At 41.7% G+C, this 22,231-nt stretch overlaps 3 protein-coding genes and 1 long non-coding RNA gene across 10 annotated transcripts; 2 read left to right on the forward strand and 2 right to left on the reverse strand.

The window, feature by feature from the left end:
* On the forward strand, positions 3,358 to 7,147 carry LOC110433530. 7 transcript variants are annotated; one of them, XR_002450977.1, is made up of 5 exons: positions 3,379 to 3,744; positions 3,815 to 3,935; positions 4,753 to 5,118; positions 6,350 to 6,496; positions 6,586 to 7,147. XR_002450977.1 is itself a non-coding variant. In XM_021455852.1 (4 exons), exons 1-3 carry the CDS (start codon positions 3,537 to 3,539, stop codon positions 5,072 to 5,074), a joined length of 651 nt encoding a protein of 216 aa, XP_021311527.1. In that variant the 5' UTR covers positions 3,379 to 3,536; the 3' UTR covers positions 5,075 to 5,118; positions 5,317 to 6,122. The 7 variants fall into 7 exon arrangements, 3 of the variants coding, with proteins under 3 accessions (XP_021311528.1, XP_021311527.1, XP_021311526.1); XR_002450976.1 differs by lacking the exons at positions 6,350 to 6,496; positions 6,586 to 7,147 and adding an exon at positions 5,535 to 6,122 and having other exon boundaries at positions 4,753 to 5,455; XM_021455852.1 differs by lacking the exons at positions 6,350 to 6,496; positions 6,586 to 7,147 and adding an exon at positions 5,317 to 6,122.
* On the reverse strand, positions 6,648 to 7,854 carry LOC8059132. Its single transcript, XM_002457280.2, has 2 exons — positions 7,144 to 7,854; positions 6,648 to 7,030 (listed from the first exon to the last, which is right to left on the reverse strand). The coding sequence occupies exons 1-2, from the start codon at positions 7,852 to 7,854 to the stop codon at positions 6,941 to 6,943; spliced, it is 801 nt and encodes a 266-aa protein (XP_002457325.1). The 3' UTR covers positions 6,648 to 6,940.
* Positions 9,533 to 10,090, forward strand: LOC110433456. The gene is made up of 3 exons (XR_002450881.1): positions 9,533 to 9,612; positions 9,725 to 9,802; positions 9,886 to 10,090. It is a non-coding gene; the product is annotated as an uncharacterized LOC110433456 (long non-coding RNA).
* LOC8059133 lies at positions 15,494 to 16,307 on the reverse strand. The gene is made up of 2 exons (XM_002457281.1): positions 15,678 to 16,307; positions 15,494 to 15,586 (listed from the first exon to the last, which is right to left on the reverse strand). The coding sequence occupies exons 1-2, from the start codon at positions 16,305 to 16,307 to the stop codon at positions 15,494 to 15,496; spliced, it is 723 nt and encodes a 240-aa protein (XP_002457326.1).

Below are 22,231 nucleotides of genomic sequence, written 5' to 3' on the forward strand. Positions count from 1 at the left end.
GTAACCCACATGTGCTAATGATAAATTAATTATGTTTAATAGATTTGTCTTGTAGTTTCCTGACAAGCTATGTAATTTGTTTTTTTATTAGTTTTTAAAAAACCCTCCCGACATCCTTTCGACATATCCGATGTGACACCCAAAAAATTTTCATCAGCAATCTAAACAGGGCCTAAAATTTTTTGAAGATTTTCTGTCACATCGAATCTTGCAGCATATGCATGGAGTATTAAATATATATGAAAACAAAAACTAATTGCACAATTTGTTTGTAAATCGCGAGACAAATCTTTTAAGTCTAGTTACTCCATAATTGGACAAAATTTATCAAATAAAAATGAAAGTGCTATAGTGTCAAAATCCAAAAACTTTTCGTATCTAAACAAGGCCTAAGTAGTATTTTCATTTGTATTTGACAAATATTGTTCAATCATAAAGGACTTGTTTAGTTCCCAAAAAATTTTGCAAAATTTTTCAGATTCCCTGTCACATCAAATCTTTAGACGTATGCATGAAGTATTAAATATAGACGGAAATAAAAACTAATTATACAGTTTGGTCGAAATTGACGAGACGAATCTTTTGAGCCTAGTTAGTTTATGATTGGACAATATTTATCAAATACAAACGAAATTGATACTATTCACATTTTGTAAAATATTTTGCAAGGAAACAAGGCCAAACTAACTAGACTTAAAAAAATTGTTTCGAAATTTACAGACAAACTATGAAATTATTTTTATTTTCGTCTACATTTAGTACTCTATGCATGTGCTAAAGATTTGATATGACGAAGAATCTTGAAAAGTTTTTGGATTTTGGGTGGAATAGATCCAATTTTTTTTTTTTGGATTTTGAGACTGTAGCACTTTCATTTTTATTTGACAAACATTGTCTAATTATGGAGTAACTAGGCTTAAAAGATTCATCTCACGATTTACAAGCAAACTATGCAATTAGTTTTTGTTTTCATCTATATTTAATACTACATGCATGTGCCATAGTATTTGATGTGACGGGAAATCTAGAAAAGTTTTTTTTGTTTTTGGGTGAACTAAACAAGGCCAAAGTTAAAAACTATGTCTACACGAGATCCAAAATATGAACTAATATAATTGGTTGAGAATGGAGAGAGAACGAATATGATCGAATAAAAAAATTTTCTATAAAAACCATATATTGGGACCATAGTTTCTATATATAGTGTCTATAAAAATTAATAGACGTAGACAGTATATGTAGTTTTTAGCATCGGGACTGCCGTAGAGTAGGAGATGGTAAAACTATTTTTTTCTTTTTTTTGTCATTGGACCTATTTGGTGTTTGGATCTTTAGTATTAAAAAATTAGTATTATATCTGGCTCTATGTGGCACGGCTCCAACTTCAGTAGTGAAGTTTTTGAGAGGCTTTAGCTTCATAAAAAAACTTTATTAGTAGAGTTAGAGCCGCTTTGATAAATCGTTTGGTAAAATAGTTCATTCTTTGAAATATGCTCTCATAAAACGGCACAAGCCACTATTTTTGGCTCCGTGACACCTCAAAGCTATGTGAGAGCATATTTTTAGAGACTTTATCTGGTGTAGCCATTTCAATTTATCATGTTTGGCATAAAATGGCTTCAAATAGCTCGTAAAACCTCTAGAAAAACCCTGCCAAACAAGATCGACATTAATTAGAATAATTAAACGTGAACTAGTTTTAAAACTAATTATGTAAATGATGATTAATTAACGAGACGAATCTGTTATCCTAATCTCATGGGAACTGGAGAATCGTTTTTACCGGCTCATGTTGACTCTGTAATAGGAAGATAAAAGAGATATAACCAGCTCCCATAAATTGTTTTTAATAACGCCTTGTTTAATTTCTTAAAAATTTTATAAAATTTTATAAATTTTTTGTCACATCAAATCTTACAATATATGCATGAAGCCATAGAGCATTAAATATAATTAAAAAATAACTAATTATATAATCTGTCTATAATCGGTGAGACGATTTTTTTTAACCTAGATACTCTACAGTGTTGATTTTACGGTGTTAATTTTGCAAAAGAAAAATTTACATCGCATTCTCCACCTCCCGGATAACACGCTTGAACACTGAGTCCTGAATTGACTGCCTTGTTTAGTTCTTCAAAAATTTTGCAAAATTTTTCAGATTCGTCGTCACATCAAATCTTTAGACGTATGCATGGAGTATTAAATATAGATGAAAATAAAAACTAATTGCACAGTTTGGTCGGAATTGACGAGACGAATCTTTTGATCCTAGTTAGTCCATAATTGGACAATATTTGCAAAATATTTTGGAACTAAACAAGGCCTGATATGCAGTTTTTCTAGTGTTTTAGCATTCAAAATTTAGTATAAACGTTTCCTAATAAATGCTTCCTAATGAGGATTTCCTAGTATTTTGACTAATGGTAGTATTTTATTACTAACTAAAAACACTAGGAAAACTTCATCATTTTAGTAGTGTCGGTAGTTAAAATCCTAAAATTTTTAGAAACTAAACCGGCGCCTTATTTAGTTCTACCCAAAAACTAAAAACATTTTAAAATTTCACGTCATATTAAATCTTACGTTACATGTATAGAATATTAAATATAGATAAAAAAATAACTAAATATATAATTTATCTATAATTTACGAGACAAATTTTTTGATATAGTTAATTAATGATTCGATAATTATTATCAAATATAAAAAAGTGCTACAATTTAAAAAAAAACATTTCAAAGAGGAAACCATAAACGAGGCCTGAAGGGACATTCGCAGTTCTGTTTCCTTAAAAAAGGGACATTGCAGCCAGTTGAAGTGATATTGCTCATTCTTAAACTGACGATAGGGGCTCACGAAAATCAATCTTGTCCCCATGGCCCAGGTAAAGTAAAAAACGGGCACAGGAAATCTCGTTCCGTCCGCAACTGTATATTGCATTTTTGTGGTTGTTTTTGTTTTTTATAGGATAAACAGAAATGAGATCGAAAATAGGACAAAGTGAAATAGGAGCGGGACCGAACACAGTGAAACGTTTGTCCGTCTGTATTTCCAGAATCCCGTTTTTGCCTAAGATATCCTGTTTTTGATAAATACAAGAAAGTAACTCAGCATAATCCCTAAGCTTAATATGTGGCCAAAAAATACACTTAAAACCTAACGATCTTTAAAATATAAAGGGACGAGATCCACTCTCACATCTTCTTTCTCTTACTCACTCAAATCTAATGGACTAGATTCCTCAGATCAAACCTCATCACTCACCCATCATCTCGTCCCGCACTCCCGCACACACCCCATGCGTGACCCTCCCTCTCCTCGACGCCCCCTCTCCCGCACAACCGGTCTCGCGGGACGACTCCTCTCCCCTAGCCGCACGCGTGTCTCTCCCTCCCTCCCTCCCTCCCCTCTGTCTCCCCGATGTGGTGGCACGGCCTCCTCCAATGGCGCGCACATCTCTCGCTTCCTGCTGATGTGGTTGGGCATGGTGGGTGCCTCCAGTGGGGCTCGCGCTGCGGCGGCGGCGCCCAGCCATGGGGCTAGGGTTTCGCAGGGTGGCGACGACGACATCCGGCCGTGGGGCTTGTGGAGCGCGCATAGTGCGAGGGCACACGAGGGTCTATATGGAGGATTTGGATCCCAAGCCGGCACTGCTGTACACGGAGATGGAGTGGTGTGAGGGCGCGATGGAGGACGCGGCGGGCTTCAGGTGCGGCCACTTGCTCACCGCCATCGCTTCAGGTCCGTAGTAGTACCAGTATCCTCCAATTTTGATCCATATTTTATTGGTTTGATGAATTGGATCAAGCAGTGGGTTTTTTGAGAAGCTGTAATGGTGGTGGCTCCCATATGCACCGTGTTGCTGGCGATAAAGGCATTGACAGTTTGCAGAAGCATAGTGTCAATGATAGCAGAATCCTGGTGGCCACAATGTTAGTTTCTAACGTGCAGTCTCTTATTCTTCTTTACTGATCCCTAACCCTTATTCCTATGGATTTTGATCGCATAGATTCTACACCAATGGTTCCATCTACTGTGTCATCGCTAGCTTGCAGTTTAGACAAGCTGTTAATCTATCTTCTTTAATGGGAAAAAACATTTGATGTGTTCCCAGGTTACACAAACTTGAATTATTCCAAGTGAACTTCTGTTTGAGTTTCGTTTCTCTTGTGCATATGATGCCCTTAGGATCTGTTAAATGAAAGCTCAAGATTTGTTTGATCTTTATAATCCGGTTAAAATATATATCATGTTCTTCATATAGGTGAATGGGCCTATACTGGTGAAAGAGACTTGCCTATGTTTTAATGCACTCAAAGGCCTACTGGGTGATTTATTTTTGTTGTTCTTCAAAGTCCTCTCATTTGCTATGTTCTACAAATACTATCCGGCACGCACAACATTTAACTATTTAGGCTCTGCATATCATATTGTTGTTAGAGATTTAAGCTTTTATGTTTGGAGATTTATCTGGTTTTGGAGTTAGAGAAATTTGTCTTGAAGGGGATCATGTTCATCCTAGTGAAAGGTGAGGGTACAATTCCCAATTTAGTTTCATCGTGTGAAATTATGAATTAGGGAAGGGTTTGTTCAATCGATTCCTTTGCAGTATCTGTAATCGGATTCCCACTTGAATTACCGGTCACAATACATCCTCTACCTGCAACAGCATCTGACCTCTGGCTACCTAACTCTCGAACGTGGAATATTCCCTTGCTAACCACTGTTTTTGATGTCCCAACTGTGCAGACCATCACATCGACTCATCCTGTCTCTTCTAATCATCAGCACATCCTTCGTTGGATCCCAGCCAAGAATGGTGTCTGCACAACAAAAGAGATCTATAGGTACCTGGCAGAACAGAACACTGTCCAACTACATCAGCAAGGATCCCGTAGCATTCTTCCACAAGTCAACCAGATCCTTAATCGAGCATGGAAGACCAAGCATCTGCCGCCACTTATTAAGACATTTACATGGAGACTCATTCGACGAGCCCTATCCACTGCCGACAGAACAGCCAGGTTCTCAAACCATATTGATGAACATTGTGCCACTTGTGCTGCAATAGAGGATGATGCCCACCTCTTCTTCCACTGCCAGCTCCCACGTGCGGTATGGTTATCCTTTTCCCCGTCTATTCATACTGATACTCTCCCTCAAGAATCTGATGGGGTCCAAACTATTCTGCAAACATTGATAAACAATGCTACCTCTGATATTCTTTTCTGCAAAATCCTAACTATATTGTGGTATATCTGGAAAGCAAGAAATGATAAACTTTTCCACCACAAAGCATGGACACCCCTGTAGGTACACAACGCTGCGGCTGCTCACCTAAACACCCACAATCAAGCAATCCTACCGGCGGCTAAAAATACAGATTTAGGACCTAATATGCACACCGCGATCACTACTGCAACGGTCCAACCTCCAAGGCCTTCAACTACAGGTGCGCAAAATTTTATGCAACAGGCAACCATGATGAATAGGTACACAATTGTAGCACCACCTTTACTCCAAGGAACCAGGTGTTACGTCGATGCCTCAACTTGGTCGGATCAGCCCAACAATCAAACTAGGATAGCGGGTCTTGGTGTCTTCATACTCAATCTGCAGGTCCAACCGACCCAAGCAATCTACATCAAGGCGAGACTGCTTGCATGCACTTCAGTGCTCATGGCGGAGGCGGCAAGTCTGGCGCTTGCCATCAAGATTATACATAATCTGAACATCACAGAATGCAACTTCCTATCTGATTGTCAGCAACTGGTGAACTTTATAAATTCCGCTAACCACTCGGATCCACCTGATTGGAGAATTAAACCTTTCACCCAGGCTTATCTTAACCTCACCAATACCATATCAGCTCGTCTCATCAAGATCAATCGAAATAACAACACCACAACAGATGCCTTAGCACGCCAGGCTCGTAGCTCACAGGGATCTTCTTTACAAACAATGTGTTCCCATCAGCATGGCTATGACCATTGCTCTGTTTCTCAAGTTCTACAATTTGTAGACTTGCACGATGTAACACTAATTGTAGACTTGCACGATGTAACACTTCTTGCAGCACGCTGCTGCTAATAATAAAGTTGTTGGCTGTCAAAAAAAAACTTGTGTGCCATTGGAAGATACAGTGGCATCAAGATTCAGTTTTAGGTGACTAATTATGTTGCTCTGCTCAGCAGTGGCTCTCCTGCACGTGGGATATCAATTACTGTAGATTTCTATTAATTTTTCAGTTTTTATCTGTATCAAATAGTTTGTTGATTAGTTGCAATTATTTCCTTGGATGGATCAAGGTTCGTTACTGATCGTTTGCAGGCTTCATTCCTCGCAGTTCAATGTTTTTTTAGCAATTAAAAAGTCAAGCCTGAGTTTGGTGAATTTCAATTTGATGGATTTTGGAGAAAGGATGTTGGGAGAATTGCAAAATGTTTAAGATTTGGAGCTTATGTTATAATGACGTCAGGAGCTTGCACAAACGGTACTGATTGTGTTGTTTTGTAGTTATATTATCTTTTCATTCATTTATTTGGTAAAACAATAATGTGTGTATTTTGCTTGATAACATAGGATCTAACTGCTTCTGTGAGACACTTTTTTTTTGAGATTATTCTGTGAGACACTTAAGAAGCTTGAGAAACACTATGATATTGCTGCCAATATTCAAGGTGCTGCCAATATTCAAGGAGTAGGAAGAGAAGGCTACCGAGGTAGAGGAGCAGACTACTGAGGCCATGGAGGAGGAGGAGGTCGGCCTCTTCAACCTCTGGTCAGGGCAGAAGAGGAGGTCTGAACTTTCCTAAATCAGTGTGCAAAAATAAAGCAAATCTCTCTCTAACTTCATATGAATCATCACTAATTAAATTAGGAGTGGCAACTAAATTGACGAGCAACTCAGCCAGACATGGACAGCTGAGCTTCAGCTTCAAGCACAACGGCGAGGACGCTTCTTGCTGAGGAAAACGTCAGTGAGCACGGTGTTGGACTGCAGCGATGCCTTGAGAATCTGCAGGCCCTGCAAATTAAAAACCAGTGTTTTATTTCAGACAAAATCTACCTCTCTAGAGAAGAGGCAGCGATGGTGCGCATATATAATTAAGATCAACTGATGATCGATTCATCGATCACCTCGGTGTAGCTAAGCTGCACGGTCTTCTCCTGGAGCGCGGCGAAGTCTGTAACGGCGAGTGTGTTGAGCAGCGAGATGCTGGAGATGGTGGACATGGAGTTCACCACCAGGTTGTCCCTCACCGTGTACGTCACCACCCCCTGCACGAACCCTTTGGCAATGGCAATGGCACCTCCCGTGGAGGATCCCATCTGCGCACTCTGCCCGCCGCCGGTGCCGTCAGCCGCCGCCGGAGGAGGAGGAACATACTTCAGTGCCCTAGTCATCTTCTTCCCACAGTTCGGACAGCTCGCTCTGCTACTGTCCGTCACGTACTCTCTGCAACGGGCGTTGTAGTAGTCGCCGGACTCGCTGCATTTGAAGAAGCTCTTTGGCGGCTCGGGCCGGGGCGCCGGCAGCGGCAGCAAGAGAGAGCTAGTGCTGGTGGTTGCGGCCGATGGCACGACCGTGGGCTGGAGGAGCGTTTTCTTCTCCGCGCCCGGCAGGACGAGTTTGTAGTCGAGATTCTCCACGCTGGCGTAGAGGTTGCCGAAGCTTCCGCACATGGACTCCTTTCCAAGCTTGCCGACGATCGTCGCAATCGGGAGGGCGAGAAGAGAGAAGAGGAAGTCCACGACGTCCTTATCTGCCTCAGCAAACAACACGCGATTTTTCTTGGTGTCGATAAGGAGCTTCATGCTAAGCGTGGTGGTGGTTGTGGTGGACGCCATTCTTCTCAGAGATCTCAACTCGGTTTCTTCAACGGAAAATATATGTTGTCAGAAAATTCAGACAATTTAACACAATCAAATGGCCAAGACATATGCATCATGTAAATATTCAGGATTCAACGGGAAATATATGGTTGTCAGAAAATTCAGACAATTTAACACAATCAGATGGCCAAGACACAAGACATATGCATCATGTAAATTTTTTGAGAATACTAGAGGGGCCGAGGCCCCTACAGATGCTTTATTAAAAGGGCAAACCCCTGAGTTACAAGATTACAGCAAAATTACAGGAAACAAGCAAGCAAGCAAAAGAAGAATATTCAGGATGGATATAATATGATGTGACTCATGCATGTAAAAAGGACAAACAAATCTTCTAGTTCCTCTATTTTGCACAATATATAGTATGGACTACGGAACTACATTATATATAGTATTTATATATAAAATCATGGACATGTTATGAGATATATAGTATTTCAAATATGATTCCAATTGAAACTTATATCACACACACTGTGTATATTGGGATAGTATCGGCCAAAGATTGTGAAATTTGAATATATGCATCCCTTATTACAAAAAAAACGAGAAAAAACAAGACCATTTTACAACTCTCAACTATGGATTGGCTCTGGTTTTCAACTCGCAATTGCGATACATTCCTTTTTCAACTCTTGACTACAGGAACTATCACATTTTCAACCTCGCTCAATTTCGCAACGGATTTGTAAAATTAGGAAATACTACAAGAAATGAGGCTTTACATGACGATTTTTGGTGACGTTCTAAAAAACCATCATAGAATTCTACTATCTGTGACGTTTTATTTCTGAGATGATAAATCTATGATGACTGGTTTAGTTGTCGTCACTGATGGACGTCACAGATGTTATTCCCTTGCAAAATGATGCAAGATCAAGAGTATTGGATATCGAGCCCAAGACATATATATTCATTTTAGATTAGTAAATTAATAAAATATAAATAAAACATTTATTCATATTAAATTGGATTGATAATGACACATTTGTCTTAATAAAAATTTGATACACGTTTACTTTTTTTTGTCACAACCTTGGCTCCGTGCTCACATGTTTGCCTTAATTAAGTAGCTAATGCACTTTAGCTTGTTGAACTAAATAGCCAAGGCAATTAAAGTGATGATTAAAATGGTAGGCAAACACGTAAACGTACTTATATGACTTGCCTCATCATCTTATATTGCTTCGAGGTGGACACTTGACAACAGGGACTTCAGTATATGTTGATTTGTGAAACCCTAAGCCCAGCACATCATCCCCACGCCCTCCGCTCCTGCAGCCGCCGCCCAACCGAGGATGCCAGCAGCTGCTTACGGTGTTGCTTCTCTCCCCGTCGCGAGTCGCGAGTGCGGTGTCGGGCGCTGCAAGACCACCGGCCGACACCCAGCCCCTTCTCCATGGCGCGCTGCACGTAGAATTGGGTCGTCATCGATACGCTGCGTCGTCACCACGCGTACTGCCGACGAGCGGGGCGCCATGGCTCGAATCCGGCGGCCTCCCTCCGTCTCCCCTCAGATCTTGCAGGTACGGCGAGCTCCCACCCTCTCCCTCGGCAGTGCGTGGCTATCAGCGCGCGGTTAGGAAGATCCAGCAGCTCATCCCTCCCTTCCTTCCTCTCCTCCCACATCCAGCGTAGGTACGGTGAGCCACGGGATTGTACCATCGCCGCTGCCCGGAAGAGAGATAGGACTCCGATTTTCATTGACTTCAGGTCAGCGACAAATCATATCTATTGCTCCTTCTCCTCCTGTGCGTAAAGATCGTAGAGATCTTTTTTGTGTGTGAATAATATCGTAGAGATCTTGTGTATTGCTTGTTTGCAGGAAATTGATGGGGATTCAGAAGTAGCCTGTGTCTATGATTCTGCGAGGCCATTGGTATCTTCTAAAGACGTAATATAGGTATAAGTAATTTAGGAGTTTCTTATTTAATTCTGCTGTATTTTCATATGTCATATGAGTGTGTTTCCTGTTTCTGTTTTCAGGTCAGAACGAGCTAGAAATAGTTTGGTGCAGCAAGAGGATTGTAGTGCTCACCGGCTCTTTTCGAAAGATTTTGTTAGCAAATGATGAGTTAGCGTTGTACAAGCCAATAATAATTTGTGTGAAAATTTATACAAAAACAAATGTTGATGTATCAATAAAAATGATGAGCAGTGTCTTGTAGCGATGTTGTGATGATGTGGCACAAATTTGTGATATAAAAACAAACTGTAACAATGCTGTGAAAATTTGGCAATAATTTGTGATGTTCTTTTTCGTCACTATGGTTTGGATCTGGGCTTGGATACGGGCTGGTTATAGAAGATACACAACTAATGCAAGACGATCACAAATTGCAATCTATGACGCCTTAATTAGGTCCAGTAAATGTATGACGTGAGATATATGATAGATTTTTTGATCGTCATGGTAAGTTAATTGTGACGTATTTTTGACTGGTTGTGACCAAAGTGATCGTCATGTAAAGCACCATTCCTTGTAGTACTTCATAATAGTAAATACATCACGTACATTGGAAAATACAGTATATTTGTCTCCAAAAATAACTTTTGAAAATTAATACAACATTATGGATTAACTCTAATTTATACTAAAATCAATTTCTTAATAAGGTATTAAAATATCCTACACATAGGTGAGAGTTTTTTTATTGAATTGAGTGAAGCAATTTTGTAAATAGGGACTCCGCTTTCAAACTTTGTAAATTAATGAAAGACTTAAGTAAATTGCAGCTGAAGGAGTTAGCTACACATATATAATTCATTTCAGAAGCCAAATCAATTTGATATGGAGTAAACTGAAGTTTAACCGACATTGTAATTTTATGACCCTATTATTCTTTATTTGTCCCACTAACTACAAGAAAAATCCTTATACATGACGGTTCACATGTGACGTTTTAAGATATCGTCATAGAATTCTATCATGTTTGACAATTTATTTTTGAAGTGATATATCTATGATGACTGGTTAAGTTATCATCATGGTTAGACGTTACGGATCATTTTGGCACCTCTATGGTAAATCTTAAACGTAAACTAATAATGTTTAAAATCAAAGTAATCATAACATCCTATGTGTTAGGTAGTCATTAACACTAATCAGTGATGCATCAACGCAGTTAATAAGAATTGTGAAAGATTTTAGGTGAAACTTCAGAAAAGCCAAGGAATTAAAACAATTTCATAAATAGAAAGAAGAAATACAATTCCTCTCGATGATTTTTATTTATAATCTAAGATACCAGAGAAAAAAGCAGTTCAAAAAAAGAGAAAAAGAAAAGAAAAAAAATAGGAAATAGAAAAACATAGGGAGAGGAGGACTACGTTGACACCCAAATTCCTCATATCAGTCAATGCTCACGATCTCTCCCCCACGCATGAGTCCCTCTATCCCTCGGTCTCCCTCACAGTGCCGCCGCTCCATGCTCCTCCCCACACGCCGATGCCTCCACCTCTGCCTGTCGCCCCTCCCTACTCCTCCCCACACGCCGATGCCTCCACCTCTGCCCGTCGCCCCTCCCTGCTCCTCCCCACACGCCGTCGCCTCTGCCTCTAGTCGCTGCCGGCGCCCTCCTCGCCAGTCGTCGCCAAGATCTAGATCTTAGTCTGGAGGTGATAGGGTTCCGGTGATAACAGAGAACAAGCAAACAACCAAAGGCTATTGGCGCATGGTGGCGGTCGAGAACGAGCCCGCAACTGATGGCTACCGAGAACGAGCACTCGGTCGGTGCGTGCAGTGGCAGGCGACATCTTCCATGATGTGCGACCTAGGGCGGCAGACTGCGAAAGGTGATTTGCTACTAGCTACCCATACTTCAGGCCTTAAAACTGAGCTAAGCTTGCTCTAAAGTTTTTAGAGCTCCAAAATTTAGAGGACGAGATCCAAACAGGCCTGGGCATTGTTGCATTAGCTTTGTTTCACTTATACAAAATATTTTACCCTTCCCATAACGCCACACTAATATGTCACATCACGCAAACCAATATATGGGGATAATGGGTACTTTGGAACGTGGGTTTTTTTTCTGTATATTGCGTTTTTCCAAAGAAAATGAACTATTTTTATGTAAAATTATACATAATTTCTATGACACTCCTGTGCTCTGAAGGCGTGGAACCTAAGTAAATGGGTTCAGTAACTGAGAGTTAAGAAATTAGAGTCCTAGATATAGTATAGGGTCAGAAGATTAGCTTTGTATACACTATACTCAATTGTTAAATGCTAGAGTCGTCCTGCGCATACAGTGGGCCATAAGATTATCTTTTTCGTGAAAAGAAATGGAGGGACGCACAATAAATTGGTTTTCCAAAGGTATGTATCCCGGCCTTAGGGAAAAATGAAAGAACATTTCTCAGAAATTAACTAAAGTATGGTTCCGAGCATTGCATCTGTGACAGCCTGATAGATGGATTATATGTTTTTCCACAGAAAAAGAAAAGACAAGCTCCTATATATGTTAAGATAAGAGTTAAGACGACACCTATATATAGATCGCCAAGATCGCACAAACTGTTGAGAAATTATAATAATAATATAAGGTGGATTTGAAGAGATGGATTGAGATTTCAGTTTAAACGCGCGCGCATCATGATATTCTATATCATTGGATTGGAGTGCTAGGGCTACGTACGCGTACCTGAGGACGATCGGCTTGAGTTGACTTGGTCGATCTCTTGGTTGGCGTCCTTGCTTTGGTTCTTCCTCACGGCTTCAACGTCCGGCCGTCCGGCCGGGGTTCTCCGATCGGAGATGGAGGAAAACAGTTTTTTGAAAAGAAAAAATCAAAGAAATCGAAGAAACACCGGCCGCCCTTGGCGCGAGCGTCACGTACGGAAGGAAGACGAGGAAGAGGACGACGGAGGTTTTGCCCTAGATCCTAACCATTAATTGTCTATACGGATTTCCAACCGTGTGGTGGTGGGCTGCAACTGGAACTGATTCAGGATGTGAGGTTTTGCCCGCTAAGGGCCCAACAGGTCTGCTGCCCGCCTCTTGTGTCTATATGAACTACTGCACCCTTAGGCTATCTCCAACAGGAGAGCCATTTGGGAACCCAAACCCAAAATGGATCTCCAACACAATATCTATAGCCTCCAACAGAGGACCCATACAGAAGACCCACTTTGGGTATCAGGAGAGGCATAACCCAAATTTGGGTATCCTCTCTCCTCGAGACCCATTTGCAGAGAGTGTTGTCTTTTAGGTCTTGTTGTTGGAGAAGACTAAAAATAGGTATGAAACCTTTTACCTGTAGCGCTACCCAAAGGACAAATGAGTCTTGTATTTTGGATGAGGATTGTTGGAGATAGTCTTAGGCTTTGTTTAGTTCTAAAAAATTTTGCAAATTTTTTTAGATTCCTCGTCACATCGAATCGAATCTTTAGACGTATGCATAGATTGTTAAATATAGATGAAAATAAAAACTAATTGTACAGTTTAGTCGAAATTGACGAGACAAATCTTTTAACCCTAGTTAGTCCATGATTGGACAATATTTATCAAATACAAACAAAAGTGCTACCGTGTCGATTTTTCAAAAAAAATTGAACTAAAGGCCTTTTATAATAATTCATTCCGCACGTCCAGCGCATATATGCATATGCTCGTTGAACTATCGTCATCTCTGTCAGCACATTTTCTAAAAATCCTAGCTTTTACTCAGATGATAAAGATAGAATTTATATTAAACTTATAGAGAAAAACTGATCTCTACTACTTTGTAGTTTTATAACCTTTTCATTTAAGGCCATTTTGATACCTAAAAAAGTGATATAATGTTCAGGTATCTACTTGTAGAACTATACATTAAATTGATTATTTAGATACGAAGATGACTTTAAACGAAAATATTGCAAACTACAGGACTATATAGATCTCTTAGGTATCTACAATTAATATTTGTATAAATGTTATCCCTATACAAGTTCAATCGGCGGCAGTAGTATAGTTTTGCAATTTTTTGGTATGAAGTTTTTATATAAAGAAATATAAAAATTCCACGAGGCTTACTCCACAAAACATTTTCTGTCAACGTCCACCTGTCAGCACCCTGAGCGTGCACAAAAAAAGAACCCATATGGCCATATACTTTAGAAAGGGTATCAGACGATCAATCATTAATCACCTAAACACATTGCTGCTACTACTAGGTGAATGCAATTGTTTAGAATCTAAGCTCAAATGTTAAAACGTTAGTAGCCTTCAGCACTAGCACATTGGGTGTTTGCCGTTAAGATTAATCGAAACCCAAAGGCAATGCGTTTACTGCGGCAAGCTGGTAGTGGTACTGCTGGCACGTTACTACATAGCCGCATACTACTAGGTGAATGCAATTAATTGTTTAGAATCTATAAACTCAAATGTTAAAACGTTATTAGCCTTCAGCGCTAGCACATTGGGTCTTTGCCGTTGTGCTGTTCCCCAATTAAAAAGCCAAGCTGCAGCAACTTCTTTTTTCTATCTTGTATGACTCTCCGGCGCCTGCTCATACGAGAAGAGCCCTAGATAGTTTTTCGGAACCACACAATATAATTGAGAGTGGCCCGATGCACCAGAGCCGTGTGACCAGCCACAAACAATCGATGCGTCCGTCAAACTACTTACTAATTAAAAAAGAAAAACATGAGCTAAACCAGTATAAGTAGTTGCTTTGCTTTGGACTGTGATTTCGTAAACAAATTGCTTTGACACTCCTCTTTCAGTCAAAGTTTTGGTATACCAAAAAAAACTCGTCATACCACTTTAAAGACAAAAAAATAGCCATCGAGTAGTTTAAACGAGTGTATATATAGATTTACACAGATAGACATCAGGCTCCTTGAGATGAGAAAGATGACGGCGCTCGGTGAGATGAGATTTATAACGGGAAAAAGAAGAGGATGCTCTGAACATCCTCTGGCTAGGGGACAGTGGCTCCACCACTGGCCGATACAGCAAGTGGAGGAGCGACAGGGGCACGCCAAGGTTTTAAGAATCTGTAAATCACGAGACGAATCTTTTAAGCCTAGTTACTCCATGATTAGACACGTTGTTTGTCAAATAAAAACAAAAGCGCTACGGTGTCAAAATCTAAAAAAAAAGATCTAAACAAGGCCTTAATAAAGCAAGCTGAGAGGGTAGGGCAAGGGACAAGGAAGAATGGAACAAGTTTCCTAATACAATCTGTCCTCCTCCGATCATCCCCAATTTCTGTTCTTCTGCTACCCTTCCTGTTCTTCTTCAATTTCCCTGCACTGCGTTTCTGTCGGCCTGACATGCATGGCAATGTATTGTATGGGACTAGCCCTGGGATGTAACCACGGACATGGCAAGCTATCAGTCCTTGTATACTGCTTATTAGCTAGTGGGCATCACCAACAATGGTTCATCATCAGTCAGCAAATCACGAAGTGGGGAAAAAGTAGCATATTACGCAACCCAGAAGACTAGAGTCGTTACCAGCACTCACTAACAGTTTGCACGCATACTACAAAGCCAAACAAGAGTCTAACGGGTCGTCGCAAAAATCAAATACACCAAGTTATGACCAACCAAATCTCGAGCAATATAATGCAACTCAGGCAGACATGGACAGGTTCACGGTTGAGCTTAAGCTTCAAAGCGAACACGTGAGGACATGCTGAGGAAAACGTCCGTGAGGACGGTCTTGGACTGCAGTGACGCCTTAAGAATCTGCAGACCCTGCAAAGACCATTGCAATCAAAAAGAGACAGAGAACAATGATCTGCGTAATAATATTGTAGATGCATGCATGGACCGATCCATCGGTCACCTCGTTGTAGCCAAGCCAGACGGTCTTCTCCCGGAGCGCGCTGAAGTCTGTCACTCTGAGGGTGCTGAACAGCGTGATGCTGGAGATGTTGGACATGGGCGTCACCGTGAGGTCGTCCCTCACTGTGTACGTCACCGCCGCCTGCACGAATCCTTTGGAAGAGGAGGCCTTCTGCACATTCCCTCCGGAGCCGTCAACATACTCGACTTCCCTCGTCATCTTACGGTGGCAGCTCGGACAGTTAGTAGTGCTCTTATTCGTCACGTAGTTGTCGCAGTGGTCACTAAATGTACATCTGAAGAACCGCTGCCGGTCCGATGGCGCCAGAAGTAAAGGGGAGCTGCGGCTGGTGCTCGCGGGCGACGGCACCACCTTGGGCCGGAGGAGGTCTATCTTGTCGGCGCTGGGATGGATGTAGTCGTAATCGAGATCCCACACACTGGCATAAAGGTTGCCAACACTTCCGCACATGTACTTGGAACCAAGCATATCGACGATAGTGCCAACCGGGAGGTCGAGAAGGGAGAAGAGGAAGTCCACGACGTCCTTATTTGCCTCAGCGAACAACACGCGATTTTTCTTGGTGTCGATAAGGAGCTTCATCTTAAGCTTGGTGGTGGTGGTCGCCATCCTCAGAGATCACTACTGAATTCCTGCAATGGATAATGGTCGTCAGAAAAATTCAGACAATTTAAAACAATCGAATGGCCAAGCCCATCATGTAAAAATATTCAATATATATGTATGTATATAGCGCTATTCTACACCCTAGGTGTAGAATATTATTCTACATCGCAAGTCAAAACCGAGAAGAAAAAATACTGAGCAGTACTAAACAATGTTCAGTATCATTCATGAAAAATACTGAAACGCAAGTATTAAACATTACTGAATTTTGTTTAGTATAATAGTTTGATGTAGAATAGTATTCTACACCTAGAGCGTAGAATAACACTTATATACATCTTTTGCGCGCTAGAAATACATATATTTTAACTAATGTATGGTCAAAGTTGATGCCTTGGCCCTTTTCGGAATGTTAATTTATGCGCCTATATCTCTTGAAATGAAGGGAGTAGCTAGCTAGGTCATTGCTGCATTACCTTTGTTTCACTTGTACAAAATATTTTAGCCTTGCCCACAACGCCACGCTTGTGTCACGCGTCACCAAAATAAATACAAATAGAACCTAAGGTTGGAAAGTAAATATATGGTACAATAGTTGAAAGTTCAGAAAAGAAAGAAAGAAAGAGAAACTCCTACAGACTATACTCAAGGGTCAAAAACTAGAGTCGGCCTACATAGTGGAGGCCCATAAGACTATCTTTTACGTTTTAAGTGAAAAGAAATGGAGGACGCACAACAAATTTGTTCTCCATGGATATGTATTCGGCATAGAGAACAATTCTCAAAAAATTAACTAAGAGCTTGTTGAGATGCACATGTATATATCCAATTTAATTCATGTGCATTGGAGTGGATTAAAGTAGCCTCAATCTACTCCAACACATAGACTAAGGTGGATATATTCACATCTAAACAAGGCCTAAAATGTAGCCAAATGGCTTCGAGTATTGCATCTGTGGCGAGTAGACTATATATGTTTTTCTACACAAAAAAAAGAAGATATACCTGACTGAGGGTCTGAGGCTTTGGTTTGACTTGGTGGCGACCTAGGTAGCTTCACGGCTTCAGCGTCCGGCCGGCCGGGGTCTCCGGAAAATGGAGGAAGCACCGCCGCCCTTGGTGAGTGTCACGGAAGGACGAAGACGAGGAAGGGACGGACGTTTTGCCTTGCTGCCCTAGATATATACACACAGATTCCAATGCGTGGTGTTGGGCAGCAACTGGAACTGAGTCACGATGGGCCAGACCTGGAGGAGACGCTGTGGACTAGGCCCGCTCAGGGCACGTACAACGCGTCTCCAGGAGCCGTCTCTGTGAGGTAAGATTTGCACAAAGCACCCTCGCAGGCAAGAGACAGGCCGAGGCCGTCGTCTCGTGAGACGACGGGGTGGGCTCGTGCTCCCATGCTAAATAGACGCTCAGATAGCCGTTGTACCTATCCCGTCGATGTAGCAACAGATTGGGAGATCCCGTGCGGCACCAGCATGGAAGAAGAAACTCCGAGCTCTGGTACAGAGATCGACCTACCCATTGCCCCTTGACGCTAGCCCGAGTTCGCCGTCATCATCCACGGGATGCGGGGCAAAAGCTCCTCCTTGCCGCATAGAACGATCTAACCGTCGGCCCCTGCTCCAATGTGGCAACGGGGCCCCGATCCCCGATCCCCAACGGGGATTTCATCCATTAGGGGATGAAAATGGGGTATATTTGTCCCCCACGGGGATGTTAACGGGTAAAAACAAGCCCCGTCGGGTGAGGCGGGTGTGGGAACGTTCCCCACCTCCCCGTCCCCGTTATCTGCTGGGGCCCCGAGTTCAATTGGAGGCCCAATTAAGTATGGCCCAATTCTACTCCCCACCATATATATACTGAGTAACTCTAGAAACTACTCAAGCCTCATTCTACTCCCCACCAGCCGTCACCCACTCACCCGTCAACCCTCAGCACTGCAGTCGGCTTCCCCCATCCCCCTTCGGCCCTTCCTTTCCCGCACCGGCGCGGCGGCGCCGCACGTCCGCACTCCGCAGACTCCGCAGTCCGCACCGGCACCGCGCCACCGCCCCACGCGGCCAGCCAGCCACGCATGCGCCGAGCGCTGCACTCCACCCCGGTTCTCGGCTTCCACCGCCCCCACGCAGACACGCACCCGGCACGCGGCATGCGCTCCACGCCTCCACGCCTCCACCAGACGTCCAGAGTCCATACCACGGCACTAGGAGTAGGACGCTCGCAGAGAGCTCCTCTTCCTCCCAGGGATGGCGTCCGGATCCTGCGTTACCGTCCGGTGAAGATCTTCCCCCTTCAGTCTTAACCATCGTTGATTGCAGTGCTCTCTGCGTCTACTGACCCGACCGTGCCCGTCCCACCTTAAGGGACGCCGAAGACGACGCATCCGAGCCACCGCAGCCAGATCAAGCTGGGTCAGTCAAGGTTGCTGACGGATCTAGCGCACCAGTGGCTCCTCCTCCTCCGGCTGAGAAGAAGACAGCTCCGCCGACATCGTCCACCAAAGGCATCATAGCAGCCGGTGACCCAAAGCGTCTTCCCCGACCACCCGTGGACAAGGGATCTATTCCAAAACGCTCTTGCCTGAAGACGTCTGCAACTGCAACTGCAACCAAGAGCACTCGATCTGTCGGGTTAGTGCTTAGAACACCTAGATTTTATTCTTTTTTGTTGGTTTGTTTCTCTGCTGCTAGCTGCTAGCCTAGAATAGCCTTCACTTTAGATGTAGATGCATATATATATTTCAGTGGCTTTCACTGATTACTAAATTACTAAGTAAATGTTGGTCGCTTGCACTGATAAATAAGTAAATATTTCTTATCGATCGAGTCTGCACATAGCACTGATTAATAGAACATAGCACTGATTAAATAGTAGACTAGCAGATAGCAGATACAACATGTTCGATCTGCACATAGCACTGATTAATTAATAACTAAATGTCTATGGCTTGCTGCTTAGCATATTTCTAAATTTATTCGTACTTGTACACTATCTTGAGTAGTATACTTTGTATTATATTTGCACAACTCAAATATTTGTTGATCTGCAATATGGCATATTTTTAGTAATTCATATTTATGTTAACTGGACTGCAGGTTTACGAAGATGTCTAGTGCAAGCAGTAGCCAAGCTCCAGTTTCTGATGGCTCACAGCCTGATTCTGAATCACGCCCAGAATCTATCAATGAATCAGAAGCAATAGAAATAGAGGATGATGAAGAGGTGGCTGAGGCAAAAGAAGAGGAAGAAGATGGTACTGAGGTAGGCTCAAAGAGAAAGCTTACCTCAGTTGTTTGGAAGGAATTTAAGAGAGTCAAGTGGAATGGGTAAGTAAAGGCAAAATGCATGTACTGTTTTGCCAAGCTTGGAGGAGAAACAAAGAGTGGAACTAAGCACCTTCATGATCACTTGAAGTCTTGTACACTTAGAAAAATCAAGTTGGCAGGAAACAAGACAATGTCACAAGCTTCTTTACGGTTCAATGCCACAGAAACAGGCAAAGTATCAGTGGAGAACTATACCTTTGATCAAGATATAGCTAGAAAGGAACTTGGTGCTATGATGGTGTTGCATGAGTACCCTTTAAGCATGGTTGACCATGCTGGTTTTCGGAGATTTGTCCATGCACTACAACCATTGTTCAAGATTGGCACTAGAAACACTCTAAGGTATACACTGTGTATTGTACTGTTTTGTGAGAAACTGTTTTGAACTGTTGTAATAAACTGTTGTTATTTCATTGTAGGAAGCACATCATTGACCAATATGAGTTGGAGAAGAAGAAAGCCATTGATTACATGGCTGGAATTAAATCTAGGGTGGCTATCACAAGTGACATGTGGACATCAGACAACCAAAAGAGAGGATACATGGCTGTCACAGCTCACTTTATTGATGAATCATGGAGCCTTAGGAACATTATCATGAGGTAACCACTTATAACTTATCGATCGAGTCTTATTTGTGTCATGTTGAGTCTTATTTGTGTCCTATTCTTGTACAGGTTTATTTATGTTCCAAGTCCTCATACTCATGAAGTCATTGGTGATGAACTTTATGAGGCACTAGTTGATTGGAATCTTGATGAGAAGGTATCTACTATCACTCTTGACAACTGCACCACAAATGACTCAGCAATTCCTTATCTTGTGAGAAAGATTGGCAAAACCAAGCTTATGTCTGGTGGGAAATTCTTACATATGCGTTGCTGTGCTCATATCCTTAATTTGATAGTTAAGGATGGATTAGAAAACCTAAAAGATGCTATTGAGAACCTTCGTGATAGTGTAGCTTATTGGACAGCCACACCAAAAAGATATGAGAAATTTGAGGAGATAGCTAAGTATGTAAATGTTACCATTACAAAGAAGATAGCACTTGATTGCAAGACAAGATGGAACTCAACTTATAAAATGCTTAGTACTGCATTGCCATACAAATCTGTTTTCATGAGAGCAAGTCGTGTAGATAAACAATACACTTGCTGCCCTACTGAGGAAGAATGGAAATTTGCTGCTGATGTTGTAGAAAGGCTCAAGATGTTTAGTGATATATCTGACATATTCTCTGGGACTGACTATGTGACTGCAAATCTATTCTTCTACAAAGTTTGTGAGATTAGATGTAACATTAGGGAATGGTCAACCTGTGGTAATCCTTTGATAGAGGCAATGTCTTATGACATGGAGGCCAAGTTTAAGAAATACTGGACTGATATTCAGGGGTTGATGGGTATTGCTACTTTGCTTGATCCTAGATTCAAACATTACATGTTGCTTCATTGCTTTGAGGTGTTACTTGGTACAACTGGATCAGATTGTGAGTACGAGGTTACAAAAGTGAAAGACTATTTAAGTGATCTGATGAGTCAGTACCATTTTGATGAGAATGAAAGTAGCACTAGTAGCAGCAAAGCAACTCCAGTACTCAGTTCAGGCTTCTTGTCCTCCTTTAGTGCCCGTGTTGCAAGTAATGTGCCATTAACCATGAGGTTTAGGTCTGAATTGGATCGCTACTTGGAGGATGAGATGGTTGACATTCATACCAAGGGATTTGATATCTTGGACTGGTGGAAGGTTGCTGGAACACGGTATCCAACATTGAGAATGATAGCAAGGGATATTTTTGCAATTCCCATAACCACTGTTGCCTCCGAATCTGCATTCAGCACCAGTGGTCGAGTCCTCAGTGAATATCGCAGCAGGCTGACTTCTCAATTGTTGGAAGCTTTAATGTGCTCGCAAGACTGGATCCGCAACAGATACAAAGGTATAACTCGTATGTAATTCATAGTTCATAGTTCATACTAAATACCTCCAAATTTTAGCCAAAAATAATACTTCAAAAATGTAGGCATGGTTACTGATGAAGGGCGACCTGCAAGCTTTTGGTCTGTTCTTCAAGAAGTTCAAGAAGGCCTTCAGGTGAGTTATCAAATACCTCAACGGAGTTCAGATTTAGTTTTTGCCTTGTCACATAACAACAAGATTCTTGTTTGTGTATCCATGTAGGAACTTACAATTTAGGAGTGCAGATCAGTGTTAGCTGACCAGGATCAAGATGGCGTGCTTGTGCAATGTGCTCACAACTCACTCAGCATTAACTGTTAACATAAATATTAACTATTTATGTAACCTTCTGTTGTAATGACTGATGTGTGGTGACACCATTATCTTCCTTTTGCTGATTTTGCCGGCTTACTACAAGCTGAGGCCGCCATAAACTTGATGTTGATTTCAAATCATTGCTGGTTATTTTGTAGAACTGTAAAGTTCTAATCTGTAGACTTTAGTGGTTCTGGAGAACTGAGACTCCAGTTGGCTGTGAAGCCTGTGAATCTGTAATATTACTGGAGATTTGTGAACTAGCTGAAGCTGCTGAACTATTAATTTGTGATGCTTATTCGATGACTGAAGGTG

The sequence above is a fragment of the Sorghum bicolor genome, chromosome 3, assembly GCF_000003195.3.
Source record: "Sorghum bicolor cultivar BTx623 chromosome 3, Sorghum_bicolor_NCBIv3, whole genome shotgun sequence".
Taxonomy (NCBI): Eukaryota; Viridiplantae; Streptophyta; class Magnoliopsida; order Poales; family Poaceae; genus Sorghum; species Sorghum bicolor.

What these genes read in the sequence shown, in the direction of transcription:
- LOC8059133 (XM_002457281.1), bottom strand. Translation starts at nt 16,307, where the DNA reads ATGGCGACCACCACCACCAAGCTTAAGATGAAGCTCCTTATCGACACC. An exon ending in TCTGGCTTGGCTACAACGAG is followed by an intron (nt 15,587 to 15,677) that starts GTGACCGATGGA and finishes TGGTCTTTGCAG; the next exon opens with GGTCTGCAGATTCTTAAGGC.
- LOC8059132 (XM_002457280.2), bottom strand. Translation starts at nt 7,854, where the DNA reads ATGGCGTCCACCACAACCACCACCACGCTTAGCATGAAGCTCCTTATC. An exon ending in TGCAGCTTAGCTACACCGAG is followed by an intron (nt 7,031 to 7,143) that starts GTGATCGATGAA and finishes TTTAATTTGCAG; the next exon opens with GGCCTGCAGATTCTCAAGGC.
- LOC110433530 (XM_021455851.1), top strand. Translation starts at nt 3,537, where the DNA reads ATGGGGCTAGGGTTTCGCAGGGTGGCGACGACGACATCCGGCCGTGGG. An exon ending in GCTCACCGCCATCGCTTCAG is followed by an intron (nt 3,745 to 3,814) that starts GTCCGTAGTAGT and finishes TGGATCAAGCAG; the next exon opens with TGGGTTTTTTGAGAAGCTGT. An exon ending in AGAATCCTGGTGGCCACAAT is followed by an intron (nt 3,936 to 4,752) that starts GTTAGTTTCTAA and finishes CCAACTGTGCAG; the next exon opens with ACCATCACATCGACTCATCC.